Here is a 16693-nt window from a genome sequence, read left to right as displayed (position 1 = left end):
AAAGCGTCAGCCCCTCATGGACAACTGCCGCATAAAAACATAATAAAACCACAACATAAATGTTCCAGTCCCGGTCCGCTCTCCTTCTTCACTGTAGTCGTTCCTCCTTTTATGCTCCTGGAGGTCCTCCGTGAGAACTCGAAGAAGGTGTGACGCTAATTAACACTCGCGCTACCGGCCTCACATCATTCCCACAGCTCTCGGGCTCGTCCTGCTTGCCCGTATATTGGCAAATGTGTTCGATTTACCTTAACATTTGCATAGCTTGCCTCAAATTTGCATATAGTTCATTCCTGATGCGCAGTGGCTTCTGAAAATATGAATATGAATATGCTTGTTGCAAATTAAAGTATTTCTATGAAAGTGTACACCAGAGTATTTTACAAAAGATTAACAGGATGCAAAGATAAATTTAGCCTTTTGGAAAGAAAACACATTTAGTTAAAAGGTTTCGATTGAAGAAAGACCTGGAATATGTTTATTACATTTTCTTAAATACTTAATAAATCACTAATTTATCAACACACGGAATATTTTGACTGCAGAAAAGAAAAAAAGGAAAACTATCTAGATTATTTCTTAATAACACTTTTTAAAATTCTTAATAAATGTACAGTTTTCCCAGCACCTGTAATGTTTCAATTAGACAAAGGAAAAGAAACACCTGGAATATTTCTTAATCTATGTTTAAAATTTCTTTAACAAAGTACAAAGCATGAAGGTTTCCATCTCAACACCTGGAATATTTCAAATACAGAAAGGAAATAATGAAGAAAAAACATAAATGTTCTTAAATTCTTAATAAATTAATAGTTTTTATTTTCATAAATAAATATAACAAGAACTCGGGGCGGCAGTGGCTCAGTGGTTCATGTAGGTTGTCTACAAACCAGAAGGTTGGTGGTTCTATCCCCAGTTCCACCTGACCACCTGTTAAGGTGTCCATGAGCAAGACACCTAACCCCAGCCGCTCCTTGCATGGCTGACACCGCCGTTGGTGTATGAATCGGTGAATGTGAGGCAATATGTAAAGCGCTTTGGTGGCCATGGGTCTGCGCTATATAAATGCAGTCCATATATTTCATTTATATATATATATATATATATATATATATTTGATTAATATATTAGGAATGATCCATAAATAATATGTGACATCACTTACTAAGTTCAGGTGCAGGCGTCGGTGGCGGGTCAGGGATGCTGGGAGGTGGAGGAGGGATGGTGTCACGAACTCGAGGCAGAGCCAGCGAGCGCTGCGAGCCGAAGAGATCAGCTAGTGAAAGCTGCTTCTGTTTCATTTCATTGGAGATAGGACGAGGGCCAAGGGACTCAGGGGCCGGAGGAGGCATCTCTTTCCACTGTTTCTACAGCATGAATGCATAAATGATTCATGGTGAACTTCTACATCCTTGACACTGAACTCAAGCTCAAAAAGGTTAGAAATTAAAGACAAATCACAGCATTATGGCTTGCCACTTGTCAGTATCATCTACCTTCTGTTTAGAGACAGGTCCCTGAGATTTGAGAATGGCCAGGGCCTCTTCTTTGGGATCATTTTTCTTTACAAAGTGCTTGGCTGGAACCCTGTGAAGATCAAAGTTAACATTATTCCACCTCTTACAGTCCGTGAATTACTCCAAGTGATCAAAGCAACACAATATTATGAAAGTTTTCAGTAAAAGTTAAATCAATGTGAACCACAATTTGCAGCCCATGATGCTTCTGTAATGCAACATATTTTAGAGAGAAACGGGACACATGATAAAAAAATTAGGGCAGGATTTTATCCATTGGGAATTGATTAGATTCTGAAGAGTGGTCTCTAGGTGGAGCAAGTTATTGCTTCATAATAATGTGACAAGGAACATGAATAAGGCAAGTAATTAGAGTCAATTCTTGGCCCACCTGACAGGCTCGAAGGCTTTAGGTTCTGGAGTGGGCCGATTCTGGTACAGCTTAATGATCTCTCTAATCTTGCTGGTGGGTTCTGGTTTAGGAGATGTGGGTTCTGGAGATTCTGGTTCAGGTTCTTGATTTTTAGGAGGTTCTGGAAATGGTTTCACTGTGTGAAGAAGAATTTATGAGCTTCCAGATACATAATTGTAGATGATGGCTATAAAAAATGATCACGAATTTTTTTTTTCATATCAGTCGATATCAATAATTATCACGATAAAGTCAAAACTATATTTCAAGTTTAAAGGGAGATTTTTGCTCCTGAGTTAAAGTCGCAGAAACCATACAGTTAATTGTGGTTTCATCATCAGAACAAGACACTTTTCAAACAGGTGGAAATTTCACAAAATAACATTTTCATCTTTTGTCTCTTAGAAATGCACATTTGACAGTAGCTTGAGTTAGGGTGCAGATTTTTTTATTTTATTAACAAAAACAGTAACATCTGTAAAAATTGTAACAACCTCATTTTTATAGGGTTAAATTTGTTCTTCCATAGTATATATTTATATATTACAAATATTTACAAATTTAAATAAAGAATGAATCACTTGTTCAAGGTATTGTGGATGGAAAGGAAAAGAAAAAAGCAGAAAACAAATATCGACCTTCAGTCTTTACTGGAGGAGGTGATTTGGGTTGGGACACCGCTGGTGGAGTGGCGTATATCAGTGGCTTAGCAACCTTTGGCGCAGATTTTGGGCGTGCTTCTGACGTACCTGAGATGCATAAAGATCTTATCTCTTAATGCAATTTTGCTACTTATTTTAGGCATTTTAACGATTTTGATTTAACAGTGTCGACTCACCAATCTTTTGAAAAAAATCCCTCTTATTTTGAAAGGACCCTTGATCTTCCGGGGCCTTAGGATCCACATCTGTTTTAGGCTGAGCCTTAAAGAAAGCAATAAAAAGCAAGAAACTGAAGCATTTAATTACTATACTATACAGTAATAGTAAACACAGGCACTGGTCAAAACCGTTCCTTTACCTCAGGGCTGCGGGGCTTTGGATGGGGCTCTGGGGCTTTTTTCGCAGTCTGAGGGATGGCTCTTTCTGCCTTGGGGCGGCTTCGGGGTTTGGGTGAGGGTGAACGTGAGCGTGAAGGTGAACGTGCACGTGGTGGAGAGCGCCGTCGCTGGCGTGGTGACTTTCTCTGTGACTCCTTCTCACGTTTTCGCATCTCTTCCTGCTGTTGTTTCTGGGACAGTGTCATTGCCTGCATGGTCATCTGCTGAGCCTGTAGGGGAAAAATTACTTTTTTAGGTCCAAAACAGTGATGTGATATGGAAAATCATTATAATGTTTTATATATATATATATAAATTAGTTTTTTGAGGTGAACTCACTAGAAGCTGAGCCTGTTGATTGATAAAGGCCTGCTGTTGATCAGCCATTTGCTGTGTATTGATTGCCGGTGCGGGGGCAGGCATGGCTTGTGGCATGGCAGTTGGCATCATCATAGCTAAGTCCAAAACAAGCAGTAGGAAGAGGGTAAACATTTAACAGATCATGCTATTAGAGAAGCACAATATGAGCAACAGGGATGCTTACGTGGCATGTGCTGCATCATAGGCATGGTAGCATGCATCATGTTTGGCATCATTGGAGCGGCGGCATAGCCAGCCATGGCAGGATTCATTGGCATTCCTAAATGATGGGTAACAGGGCGGTTAAACTTTACAGCTACAAAATAAATACTAAGTGCCAAAATAAATATTTTTTTCATTGGATAGTTGATAGGGCACAATTTCAGAATTTTATTTAGGTTTATTTTTAGTTTGGAAGGAACCAGGGAGGCAGTTCAGGAGGCGGACGAAGGACTGGTGAAAGACAAAGCCCCGGTGGAAGGAACCAGGGTGGCAATGATGGTGGGAGGAGCCAGGGAGGTGAGGATAAGAGGACTGGCCAGGTCGTGGTCCAAAGCACATCCAGGACGATAGCCCACGGTGGAATCAATGGGGGGAGGAGCCATGGTGGAGCTATAGCTGATGACACCCAGGGGAGGATTAACAGAGATGAAGCCACAGGAAGTGGAGTCCAGGGCGCAGACGGAAAGCAGATGGGGACGGCCGACACTGATGGTCCAGGAGGCCGATGCGTAACCACAGCAATGAGTGTCCGAAGTGGAGCCAGAGTGCCTGAGGACTGAGTCGGAGCTGGTGCAACTGAGGACCAAGTCATTTGGCGGAGGGAAGCGGAGCCCGCTAAAGCCAAAGGGGTGGAGAGACAGAGCATAGATGGTCTGTGGTGGAGCTGAGGGAGGGAGGAGCAAAAGTGGAGACAACAGGTCGACGGACTGAGATGAAGTGACAGGATCAGCGGCTGGAGGCAGAGCCGGACGAAGGTGATGACCGAAAGACCTAAGGCTTAACCACATAACGGCATGGTGTTAGGGGAGAAGTCTATGGGCTGAAGGGAACCAGCGGAGGCTGGGCTGACGGACTTGCTGAATAATGCAGTGGAGGTGGGAGAGGGAGGCTGGGTGGTTTCAGCGACGAAAACTGGCATTATTAATGCTGATGAAACAGGCATTATGCTGGGCAGAACCAGTGGCGATGATTAAGGTTCAGAAAGTGCATGGCAGGGCAGGGTGGGAAGCATTACTTTCATTTCCCAGTCCATCAAGCACTCGTTAGTGTCCAGCTCCATTAATGTCCCCTCTGTCACGGATGTTGCCTGCTCAGTGCTCACACACCTGGTCAGACTTACTTTTGAGCTCAGGCTCCGGGGCGGACGTGGCTGCAGGCTCAGGCTCCTTAGCTGGCATTGGCTCTGGCTCAGGGAAACTGGCAGGCGTAAGCTCCCCGTCTGCGGTGGGCTCTGGCTTGTAATCCGTGTGCTGCGTGGAGGGTGGGGGGTGGGTGGTTGGGCTCTGGGCTTGGCTGTGAGGTGAGCTTTGGGTGATGCAGTGGCTGTACCAGATGTTATCAGTTCAGGGTAGGCACACAGACACCAGAAAACTGATTCTCTCCATGTTAGTCAGTTTAATTGGTTTATCAGTTTTATCCAGAAAAGAGACTTTAAAGTCTCATCATCAAAATCTGTTTGTTCGGCGATCTGGCAAAAGCGAAGTGTAAATTCAAACAATGGAAGCCCAGCATGGGCAAGGCCAATAAATTGTTTGACTTGAGCCATAATCCTTTTTTGTTCCGGTATTCTGTAACGGTTTGAGTCCAATGATGAAGAATAAGGTACAAATAACGACAGTCTTTATTAAACATAAGCCAACAACTTAAAACAGTGTGCCATGCACGAACAGTACCGGACCAAGAATGAGTGAAGGTGAGGAACTTAAATACACATCGTGAACAGCTGTGATGATTAAATTAATATCCATGGTTACTGATTATGGTGGGTAAAGGACAACAAAGGAACACAGGCAAACAGGTGATAAAACGGACTGATAGAAAACGAAACCAAAACTAAGCGTGACTGTGACATATACATATTTAAATCATAATTATATTTATATTTTAAAAATATGTAAATAAATTGTGTAATATTGTAAATTCCGCAATCTTAACTTTAAATAGTTTTACCTTCACCAGCATTAATAACACTGCTATCTAAATATCAGCATGACTATCAGTCGATCACTACACACAAATGAAATGCATACAAACTGTACCTGCTCCGGTGTACATGCTGGGCATCATACCTCCTCCTCCTCTCATTCTGCGATTCAGCATTGCCATCCGTTCAAAGTCCTATCAATAAAAAAAACAATAAAAATGCAGATAATAAGTAATCAGGCCAGCCCTCAAAGATAAAAGGCAATACAAGAAGATCTCAGAGTTAATAAGTGCCAAAGTTATGCAATCTTCGCTGGCTTAATGAATAATATATTTATGTAGCCTAGTGGTAAACACATGTGCTCTGACAGGTTGAGCTACTGTGCTTATGCAGGTGACATGAGTTTGAGCTTTCATCCCTCACATTTATCCTATTTTAAATCTATAAATAAATCACTGAAAATAATCTGTAAAACGAATGGGTGCTAAAAGAAGTTTAATAGGTTTTAAATTATAAATCAATAGAAATCCTGTTCAGTTACTATAAAAAATAAAAAATAAAAAAAAAGCTGTCAGTATGACTAAAAACTGCACAATAATATTTATGTTTTTGAACTGGACGATACTGACCGGGGGACCTTGATCAAACACAGGATCAAAGAGATCATCAACATAAGCATCCATCTGCCGACCACGAGATCCTAAAAGAAAGATTGTAGCAGGAGTGTCCTTTATAATGTCCGAGTGAAACAGTCATTTTATTTACTCTACAGGGTGAGCCAGTTCCCAACCCTCATACTGTAGCTTTCATTCACTTTGATTTCTTTGATCGTCCCTCTGCAAAGCTATGTAACAGAGCAATGACTCAGAATTTACTCTCTGTTTCCTAGTAATGGTTGGACACTCACCCTGGGATGTGGAAGAGGGTGCATAGGTGTCCCATGGAGATGATTCAAAGGAGGGGAGACCAGGGGCCTGCATGGACGGAGCAGGTGGTATAAAGTCATCCAGGTCTGTGGTTGCCATCCTGACAACAAGAGAAAATGGATTAATAGAAGGAATAAACTATAATTTCACAGACTCTTTTGATTGAACTGTCAGCTTCGAGTCCCACAGAGGCGTACCTGTTGCCTGTGTCACTAAACAGGTAATCGGTTTGAGCAGGTGGGTGACCCAGGGGCACATCAGCCTCCACTCCAGCCAGGAGATCCATGACAAAGTCACAGCCTGCCAGGTCGGTCCAGCCCTCCCCAGCCAACAGAGACACAGACCAACCCCTTGTAGCTTCATTCAGACCTCTGACAGAAAGAAACATGACATTAATATTTTGTTGTATCAATATCTGAACATGCAATATATCAAAAGAACAGAGCCTGATTCAATAAACTTAATTATATAAAAACAAAGTTTTACATGGTTAAACGTTTTAGAATGTATTACAATGGTATACTATTTAAATAAACTTAATTACTGTGCCCAAATCTGTCAAAATACAAAATAGGCCTTTTTTCTTTATGTTAAAAAAATATTTGGGGAGAAATATGACCTGGTTGTAAAAAAAAAAAAAAAAAAAAAAATTCACCCACAAAAAAAGACATGCGTATTTATCTACCTGTAGCTAAGAAGCCAAGAAGCCAGTTGTTCCCCTGTGGTCCAAGATTCCACCTCCACAGTTAACCTTTCCTCTAAAAAACAAAAATAGTAAACATCAAATAAACTCAATACCCTCACAACACATTTACAACATATTTAATATAATTTAGTGCAACAGGGAACCCAGTAGTTACTCCAGTTATCAGGTACAAAAAAAACTGCAATCCTCACCAATGAAAGTGTTGACCTCCACCACCATCTTTCCCTTTCTCTGATTGGCTGTCCACTCAAGTTGACTCGGGGGGTGCTGCCTGCAGGCAGGATAGGGGAGCTGGAGGGATGTGAGGAGCTTGTGCTGGCACAGAGAGCGGTACTCCCCTGGACCCCGGTCGGACACATACCTGACAATCATTAAAACACAATATTTTTCATTTTGATTAAATGACTTCTGTCTGCCACTATTTATCTATGGATCAATATGGAATTTGACTTTCTAATTCCATCATATTTCAATGAAGACAATCTGTCCAGTTTATTTAGGAAAAGTTCATTTGAATAATAAATCAATGTCAACGTTGTATCAGTCTGCAGTGATTTAAGTCAATAACTTTTTACTTTAGTAGACATGTAGTTGTAAATGCAAGCAAATATAAGCGTGCAGATTTTAGTTTAATACGGACTAAAAGTGTAAGTACATTTTCTCAACAAGTAGATAATGTGGAATGTTAAATTATGTTGAATGCGAACCAATCCCTGAGATGAGTTTTCAAGCAATAGAAATAGAAAAATCATCCACTATTTTGGGTTTGTGACACTATGACTGAAGACATACTTGAGCAAAGGTTTCTCCAGGGCAGGAGATGGTGTGAAGGCACTCAGACAGCAGGCCAGGAGCAACCAGCCCCGCAGGACACTCTCCTCTTTATCCCCCTCCCAAGTGAGGTAGACCAGTTGGGATAGAATCTCATCTCGCATGCTGGGCCGAGTTTGGCTCTTCTCCACAATGTAGTTCCCCAACATCTGCTCTTGCCAGCCAATCAGATCCGAGTCGCCTGTGAAACGCAGGATCTAAGGAAGAGCATAGATTATGATGGATTCATTTAAATTTCATACCCAGTTAAAGGTTTATGTTGAACTTCTGTGGTAAAAGATCCATTTAAAATACTAATGCAAAACACATTGCTATATGTGTCAATATGTTTTTAGACATTGTACTGACCAGTTTATAGATTTCTAGAGCTGTACGGGCATCATCAGGGTCCAGAGATGTCAAAGGCTTCTGAAGTGGATAACCCTGCGGTTGGCACCATCCGTCCTAATGGAGAGAAAAACAGATAATTGATGTAACAAATTCATTAAACAGATTAATATTTATGACAATTGTATATGAAGTGGTAGACCGTAAAACTAAGAAGGAACTTTGCATGTTTTTCAAGTTCTAAACAGGTGAAACTTCACATTAAGAGCTAACCTTCAGGACTGTGTTGGCATATTGGGAGAAAGGGTGTCTGTCAATGTCTAGGGGCAATGAGAGGTTGTGTTCTGCTTTGACCTTTGGCAGAGCTACTTCAGTCACCCCTGATCCTTGGGGACGCCCTAAAAGGCATCATTGTAAAATGTGAAAAAACAAAACATAAAATACGAATATATCATTATGGTTTTACTTATGTTGATCAGCAGTCACTAAAACACAGTTTTTTACAAAAAGCAATGCAGTGAAATTACATCCAGTACTTAAGACAGGTGAACTTGATATGAACATGGTCAATGATCAGTCTAAAATAGGCTACTGTTCAACCGTTGTGGGTCAGTAAGATTTTTTAAAAGAAATTAATACTTTTATTTAGCAAGGATGTATTAAATTGATCAAAATGACAGTTAAGACATTTATAATGTTACAAAAGATTTCTGTTTCAAATAATTGTAATAATCTTTTTATTTATCAAGGTCTCCTGAGTTATTTTAAAATGCAGCGTTTTGATCAAATAAATGCACCTTTGGTGAACACAAGATGCTGATTGATTTAATAATTGAACACCGTTCAGTTTAACATACTGAGTTTTACATGGTCAAGCCATTGAGAAAATTGTGAACAGGTTGCTTTTCAACAGTCAGTTTTAGCCACATTTACACGAATAACTATGGAAACCTATTTACAGTTAAAGCGTTTTTTACTAATTACGGTACTTAGACTTTTAACTGAGCAATATTATACTTCAACTGAATCAATAATACTTCAATAATCTCAGCTCTTTTTATTGGTTATCAAGTAGCAAGGACCTTACCTGCTGCACTGCGTAATCTGGCCGACAGTTCTGCCGGGATCTCCAATATTCCCACATCCTTTAAGAAAAATATAGAATTTTATTCTATAACCAGGTGCTGAGATTTTGAGCACAGAAAGCTACAGAAAACAAAAGTGAAAAGAGTCTCTCACCATCTCTGAAGAGGTATATGTAGGTTTTGCTGCTTCCTTCACTCTGGTTCTATCACTACGTTCCTAATAAATTCAAAATACAAAAAAAAGTTTTTAAAAAAGTTTAACATTAAGTTACCCTCTGTCCATTCTGTTGCTAACCATTGTAGTGTTTCTTTCCATCTTGACTGAAAACGGGACATTTATTTTGTAAAGCTTTTCCACTCATTGATTCTATTACCTGTCCACGGCATCGTATGAAAAGGTAAACAGAACTATTCTTAGCAGCTGGGCACCTTTTATATCCCAGGAAGACCATCCCTTAACACGCTCCTCCCCAAACAAAAGAATTACATGAAATACGAGTCACCAAACCCATTTTTTATCTTATCATTTAGTTTTATCATTATGTTTGATTGGACTTTTCTGTTTTGTGTATCATTGTTTCCATTACCTTTTAAAAAGGCCTGATTTACACATATTGTAGGAATACATCTGGGAATATTGTGGGGTGTTGAAACCAGATATGCTTTGCTTTTTCCAGTGAAACTTTTTATCTTAAATACACTTCTATCGGACAAGCAAAAATATAACCACACAATGCTGCTTAACCCACTGAATGAGGATCACGTGTCAAACCAATCACCACTCACCAAATGCATAACAATACTACTAAGTTATTTGACAGCAGAGTGCATGACAGCTCAGAAGGACATAGTCCAAACTGCATAAAACAATGGTGGGTAACAAGGAAACAGAACTGAAAGAAACAGGTTATATAACTTAGTGGATCATTTAAATATAACACTACCAGTCAAAGGTTTTGTACCCATGATGTACTTGACTAAGACTGAGAAAGTGTGGAGAGCAGTCATCTAGAATGTGAGAAATCTCAAAATATTTGTGTTGTTTAATAGTTTTAATAATTTTTATTCTACAATATTGAAAATAGTAGACGGCAGCCTCAGGGTTTTTGTCTTGTTTTCCAGCACAAATATCTAAACATTCTTCTTAGTCAAGATACATTAACACTGTCCTTGAGAAGCAAATTAACTTAAGAGATTAAGTATGAATTAAAAATTAATTGAGTTTATGTTTAAAACTAGACCAAATATCTACCAATGGGGTCAGAAAAATAACCTTGTTTTCCCTTTGAATTAAGATTACTTTTCTGGCCCAACTGGCAGATATTTTTCTTATTTTTTAAGAATAAACTCACTTAATTTTGATGATTTTTTCAGAGAACAAGACTTAATATGTAATTTTGCTTCTCAAGTAAATTAATCTTGATTTAAGAATGTTTAGATATTTGTACTTGAAAACAAAACCAAAATGCTGAGTATGAATATAATAGTTTGAGGTGTAATGATAAAGAATGGATAGGTAAATGTAACATTTTTGAAGTAAAGCAAAAAAAAAAAAAAAAAACTTTCAGACATACCTTTAAAAGATTTTAAAGTACATTTTAGATCCCATTTAACAAATCTTAAAGTCTTACATGTACATTACTGATGCAAGCTCTTGCTTATTTTCCACCCTGACTTCTCTCTGTATCATTAATCATTCAGTTTCCTATTAGCATGTGTAATATGGATAAATATTAAACACAACCTACCTAGGGTGATATTAAAACAAACGTAGCAGTCCCCATGTAAAGTGCTCTTTCACTTGTGAAATTGTTTGAAATCCAAACAGAAAAGAAGTGGCGCTTAGGTGGGTCTTGGCAGAAATGAGAAAAAGAAAGTAAGGGAAAAGTAGAGATACAATCTGGGATCAAAGATAAAAGGGCAGGTAGGCGGGTGGAGCTCACCTCACCTAACTGTGACATTTGTTACAATTGTAAACACTCTTAAATGTCCCATAATGCAGTAGAGAGACCAATCATGCTACACGAATCAGAGTATAAAGACAATTCTTTCTTTTTGTCCCATTGTGTATTGTTAGTTTTTTTGTTTTGTTTTACAAGACTATGGAAAGCAGTTGAAATGTAATGTATATATGTTTTGTTTCATGAATAAAAAAAGAATTAATTATTAAAGATTGTGGAAAGCAACACACTTTTTTATATTCAATTTTAAATTAAATTTGAATTATTTTCCTATAGAGGTTGTGCAATAGAAAACTATGTGTGCCATTTCAAAAGCAATAAATAGAATTTCACCATCTCATAAATTCACTTAGCATACAACGGGTTCAAAGTCCTTCCAAAGAGTAAAATATATAATACTCAATTATTACTCATGAGTTCACGTGTAATGTATGACAGACATAAGCCCAGAAGCAGTAATCAATGAGACACTTATGACAACTTACAAATAGAAATGTATTTGACTGTCATTGCATTATAACAAAATACAAAGCCAGTTGGCATTAATTCATTCATTGATATAACAATTCATTCAATTGAATGGGTCAGTAAGGCTGATATTTACCGTATCGTATTAGCTGTCATATTTTAATAAAGTGGTTTTGGTTGCCTAGCAATGGCCACATAGGTAAACAGCTGAAATAGTGAAGCGTGTGTATTTGTATGTGTGCAAATTAAGCAAAGAAGAAGCCATATACACACAGGTTGAAAAATAGAAAGAGCTACAGATAGATAGAGGGAAAGATAAAAGCTCTCACTCTCCAATGACGTCTCTTAATGGTGTCTCTGGTGATCATTATAGCTGCCCAGAACTGAGTGAAGGACTGTTTCAGTTTCTTGTAGTACTTCCTGTAACAGAAAGAGGGTGCCATTGTCACATTCAGTGACAGATTAACTCCTATTTTATCATGCTCTTAAAGTTGATCAAATATGAAATCTCTGCACATACCGGGCTTGGTGGCCCCTGATGTGGGACTGGAGGACGATAGCCTTTTGTTTAAAGAAACGGAAGTTTCTTCGGCAGATGAAGCCACGAATGTTCCTCTGGATGGTGACTGCTGCCCATGTTTGGGTGCTACTCCATTTTTCCTCCACCCGCTGGAACAGAGTCTCCTTCATAAACACCTGTGTGTGTTCACATTAAGGGGAATAATTTGAAAGTGGGATCTTTAGTGTCATGATAGTCAGAGTCAGAATAACCCAGGCTGGGAGAAAGAGTTATGTTACTGTACCTTAGTGAGTCCAAGCTGGTACTGGCCTTCCTCGGCTCCTACAGTCTCCAGTAAAGTCACTACTTGCTCTTCACAAGACTGGTTTTCTGGTCTCTGGGCTAATAACACACCATACCTGAAATTAGACAAAGAGACAGTGCTAGAAAATTGACCCATAAAAATGGAGGAAATTATAAGGAGGAAGAGAAGGTATAGTTTTGCCTATTTTCTAATGCATCTACACTCAGGGTTCCCACATGTTTGACCAATAAAATATGAAATTCTATGATGTTTCTATGATTTTTCCAATTACTTAAAAAAATCTAGTGGCTAAAAATCACAGAAATACATGACATATTACAATATATTTAAATAGAAACAGTTTTTTTTATATATACACACATTTAAAAAAACATTAAAAACTTTTAAAATATTTGTAGGTTTTTCATGACTGCAAAAATCTTGTATATGTAATTCACAGAATAAGCTTAAAAGTTTAAAAAAAATATATATATATTAATACTCGCTGCATGGGTGTTCTAAGTGGTTGCTAGGGCATTGATATGCTGTTGCTAAGGTGTTCTGGGTGATTTTATTATGTTGCTGTGTAGCTGCTAGATGATCACTAAGCCTAGTTTTGGAGACCTAGTTGAATCATTTATAAAATTAAACAGTCCTCTACTCAATAACCTACACAATATAAGTTATCATTATGTCTCATACAAACAAAGATGGTGATGTTGACTGATATACCATGTATTTTAATGTCATAGATTATATCATAGTGTGCTACCTCTCCATGAACAGAGCAAAGGGGATGCGAATCGGAAATCCTTCTTTACGTATGTGAATGGTCTCCAGTATCCCTCCATGCCTCAGCTGTGTGGCTATGTAGTCTACATCAAATATCCCTGGAAGCTGAAACCACACAAAAACATCAAACCGAGGTCCACCAATACAGTTGTACTTGATAAACTCACACACAGAATTATATTTATTTTGTCAACTTAAATTACCTTAACATAGTTGGGCTTAAAGCATCGTATGAATGTAGTTTTACACCTTAAAAAACCCAGAAAGAATAAATACACAGAATCAAATCATCTGTACTATACATATTCTCACAATGGACCACTACATGACTGAATGACAATACCAGATGTCCTGTGTACAACAAATACAGCAGTCCATTCATTCAAAATATTGTAGAATAAATAATTGTGTCAATTGCCGACCTCTCCAAACGAGTGGTGAGCTCTAGAAGTGACTGCTGGAAGTGAGAAGCTACCGTTGTCATCTGGTTCCTGTAACCTCTTGCTCTTCCTAGCTCTTTCTGTTGGACGTGACGCTCCTGAACCTTCCGGAAGAGACCTGACACCATCTACACAGACAAGAAAACACACTCCTATTACCTGTTACAGGTTTTTGTTACCAAACATTGGTCCTTTAAAACTTAATGAGACCTAAAGTTTGCATAAATGATATCAGTTGTTGCTAACTCTTTTGTTTTGTCTGGATGTGTTGACAGTCTCATGAATATATAATAGTGGACACATTACTGTGTTTCTTGCAATCTTGACACGTCACAAATCACTGAGGATGGTGTGAAGTGAGCTTCCATGAACACAAATGAGATGGATTTACCTGTAAACGACTGCGGGCAAAAAGCTCTAATACTTCAGGCCGAAACTGGTCATGATTTTTATTTAGAAAGTTGTGCACCTGGTGAGGAAAAACAAAATGAGCGATTCTTAGGTGGAATTATCAGGACAACCACGTGGCATGAATACAACATTTTGTGAATGCTCAGATCAGGCTTGCCTCGTACGTGACAGCTCCGGCATAGTGATATATTGTGAACACTGGCAGAGGAATTTTGGGCTTGGTGTAGTAGGGACTGTTGCCATGGTGATAGTGACATTTTTGCAAGAATGTGTGGTCTGTAGCCTGTGACAAAAAAAGAGGGAGAGAGAGCCAAAGAAAAGAGAACAGTGGACAAAGATGCCCCATAAATCCATTGTAGTATAAAATTCATTTGCATTTGAATCAACAATGGGTAATTTTGGTGACAATTCAAGTTTTATGATATTTAAAATCACATTAGACACATATAAGTAGAAGAAAAAGTTCTAAATCCGTCACTGAGCTGTAGTATAAGAGTATATTGACTGAAATGTTTCTGGCTTGAAGCTGAAATTTGAAGTTACTTGAGGAAGGCAAGTCTGGTCATCCAGGATGCGAAGAATACCATACGGCCGTGCTGAGATCAGATCCAGACAGCCATTCGAGTCTTCCAGAACTATTGGATACCACTGGATCTGTTCTGCACTGTATTCCTCCTAACACAAACACACCCAGCAAACCATTTGTTTTATTTTGTACAGTCCCTTCAAGTATTAATGATTTCCATTCTTATCTGGCAAGTCATATTTAGGGGTATATTTAAATTACTATATACACATTAAAAGGATAGTTGACCCCAAAAAATTATTTACTCACCCTCAAGTTGTTCCAAACCTGTATGAGTTTCTTTCTTCTGATGCACAAAAAATAAGATATTTAAAGAATGTTGTAATCAAACAGTTGACGGAAGCCATTGACTTCCATAGTAGGGGGAAAAAAATACTATGGAAGTCAGTGGCTATAACGTCTACTCTCTGGTTAACAACATTCTTTAAAATGTCTTATTTTGTTTTCAACAGAAGAAGAAAAATTATACAGGTTTGGAACAACTTGAGGGTGAGTTAATGATGACATAATTTTCCCTTTTGGGTGAACTATCCCTTTAAAACGTGTTCCCTTCAAGTATAATAGGTTCAGAATCTCCCCAGGGTACTAATATTTCCATACTTGGTCTCTAAAGTTGGAGAAAAAAGCGTGTAAACAAAATGGTCAATATGATTGCTGAGGACAAACTGACCTGCTCTTGGGCCACCAGGGCTTTGTTCACAAACTGTTGCAGCTGCTCGTTGGCAAAGTTTATGCACAGCTGCTCAAAACTGTTCACACTCAATTCCTGTAATACACATTTGTTCAGTGCTCTCCCACAGACTTCATAAGAGGCTTACTATATTTATTTAAAAGGCTTAACAGGTGGGGATTCAGTGCCACTATGCACAGATGCTTTCAGCTATAAATATTAAAAACAATAAAAGAAAAACAATACATTTAACAGTAAAATTGTCACTTTAAGCCAGGTCAGAACGAGGGACAGGATACCTCAAAGCCGTATATATCCACAATGCCGACGGTGCTGTCCATCTCTGTGGGGATCAACCAGTCATTGATGCGTTCAAGAATCCAGTCAAACAGCACAGAATACAGCGTCTTGGCAATGGCATCTCTGAATCAATTAGCAATCTGTAAATATTCCTCGACTACATCACGTGTCTGATGTAATTTAATCATTTCAATAACATTTAATCATCTAACCTGGATTCAATGGCACTTTCCACAGATAGAGGGCAGTAGATCCTATCATAAGTTGTTTCCTGCGGAAACAAATAGGACATATTTCTATTGTGTTGAAGGATTATTCTAGTTTGAAAATATGTTGAGACGGAAATCTGAGGCTCATGATTTTATAAAAGCACTTACTCTACCGTTCAACAGTTTGAGGTTGGTATTTATCGTTTTTGAAAGATTATGCTAATTGATCAAAATGCAGTAAAAAACAGTAATATTTGTATAATTTGAAATAACTGTTGTCTATTTTAATATATTTTAACTTGTAATTTATTCCTGTGGTGGCAAAGCTGAATGTTTTCATCATTCTAAAATGCTGATTTGGTGCTCAGGAAACATTTCTTATTATTAATGTAGGCCTAATATTTTTGTGGAAACCGCGCTAACCTGATTTTCAGGATTCTATTAGAAAATAAAGTTAATTTATTTTAAATAGAAGATTTTATGTAACATGTAACAGTCTTCTTTACTGTCATTTATCATCATTTTAATGCATTCTTTCTGAATATAGGCCTATTATTTAATTATTTTTTTATATATCTTTAAAAAAATCTTTAAATCTACAATATATCTTCGGTTAAAACTTGTGTATTTTTAAACTGTAAAGTTCTTGTCATTTCTACAGTTGTTTTAGGGTTTCAGACAACAACAAAGTTTACACAGAAAAG

The 16693-nt window shown here is 38.2% G+C and overlaps 1 protein-coding gene across 1 annotated transcript in view; it reads right to left on the bottom strand.

The window, feature by feature from the left end:
- myo15b (myosin XVB) overlaps window positions 1–16693 on the bottom strand; it is a gene marked incomplete at its 5' end in the record, with an annotated part of 30179 nt that overhangs the window by 8399 nt on the left and 5087 nt on the right. The window contains 31 exons of the mRNA XM_079594377.1: window positions 1166–1367; window positions 1497–1587; window positions 1909–2065; window positions 2568–2678; window positions 2768–2852; window positions 2950–3198; window positions 3308–3423; window positions 3513–3608; window positions 5590–5668; window positions 6104–6174; window positions 6382–6500; window positions 6598–6771; window positions 7086–7158; window positions 7298–7467; window positions 7899–8134; window positions 8286–8381; window positions 8538–8662; window positions 9352–9409; window positions 9504–9566; window positions 12108–12198; window positions 12299–12474; window positions 12582–12696; window positions 13354–13478; window positions 13577–13622; window positions 13796–13941; window positions 14205–14282; window positions 14382–14507; window positions 14768–14899; window positions 15481–15576; window positions 15780–15903; window positions 15993–16051. Of these exons, the coding sequence (XP_079450503.1) occupies window positions 1166–1367; window positions 1497–1587; window positions 1909–2065; window positions 2568–2678; window positions 2768–2852; window positions 2950–3198; window positions 3308–3423; window positions 3513–3608; window positions 5590–5668; window positions 6104–6174; window positions 6382–6500; window positions 6598–6771; window positions 7086–7158; window positions 7298–7467; window positions 7899–8134; window positions 8286–8381; window positions 8538–8662; window positions 9352–9409; window positions 9504–9566; window positions 12108–12198; window positions 12299–12474; window positions 12582–12696; window positions 13354–13478; window positions 13577–13622; window positions 13796–13941; window positions 14205–14282; window positions 14382–14507; window positions 14768–14899; window positions 15481–15576; window positions 15780–15903; window positions 15993–16051 (3685 nt within the window). The remainder of the gene's footprint in view (window positions 1–1165; window positions 1368–1496; window positions 1588–1908; window positions 2066–2567; window positions 2679–2767; window positions 2853–2949; window positions 3199–3307; window positions 3424–3512; window positions 3609–5589; window positions 5669–6103; window positions 6175–6381; window positions 6501–6597; window positions 6772–7085; window positions 7159–7297; window positions 7468–7898; window positions 8135–8285; window positions 8382–8537; window positions 8663–9351; window positions 9410–9503; window positions 9567–12107; window positions 12199–12298; window positions 12475–12581; window positions 12697–13353; window positions 13479–13576; window positions 13623–13795; window positions 13942–14204; window positions 14283–14381; window positions 14508–14767; window positions 14900–15480; window positions 15577–15779; window positions 15904–15992; window positions 16052–16693) is intronic.

The sequence above is a fragment of the Phoxinus phoxinus genome (assembly GCF_949152265.1).
Source record: "Phoxinus phoxinus genome assembly, chromosome: 21".
In the NCBI taxonomy this organism is placed as follows: Eukaryota; Metazoa; Chordata; class Actinopteri; order Cypriniformes; family Leuciscidae; genus Phoxinus; species Phoxinus phoxinus.
Note: the sequence above shows the minus strand (reverse complement) of the source record. Positions and strands in the feature narration are given on the sequence as shown.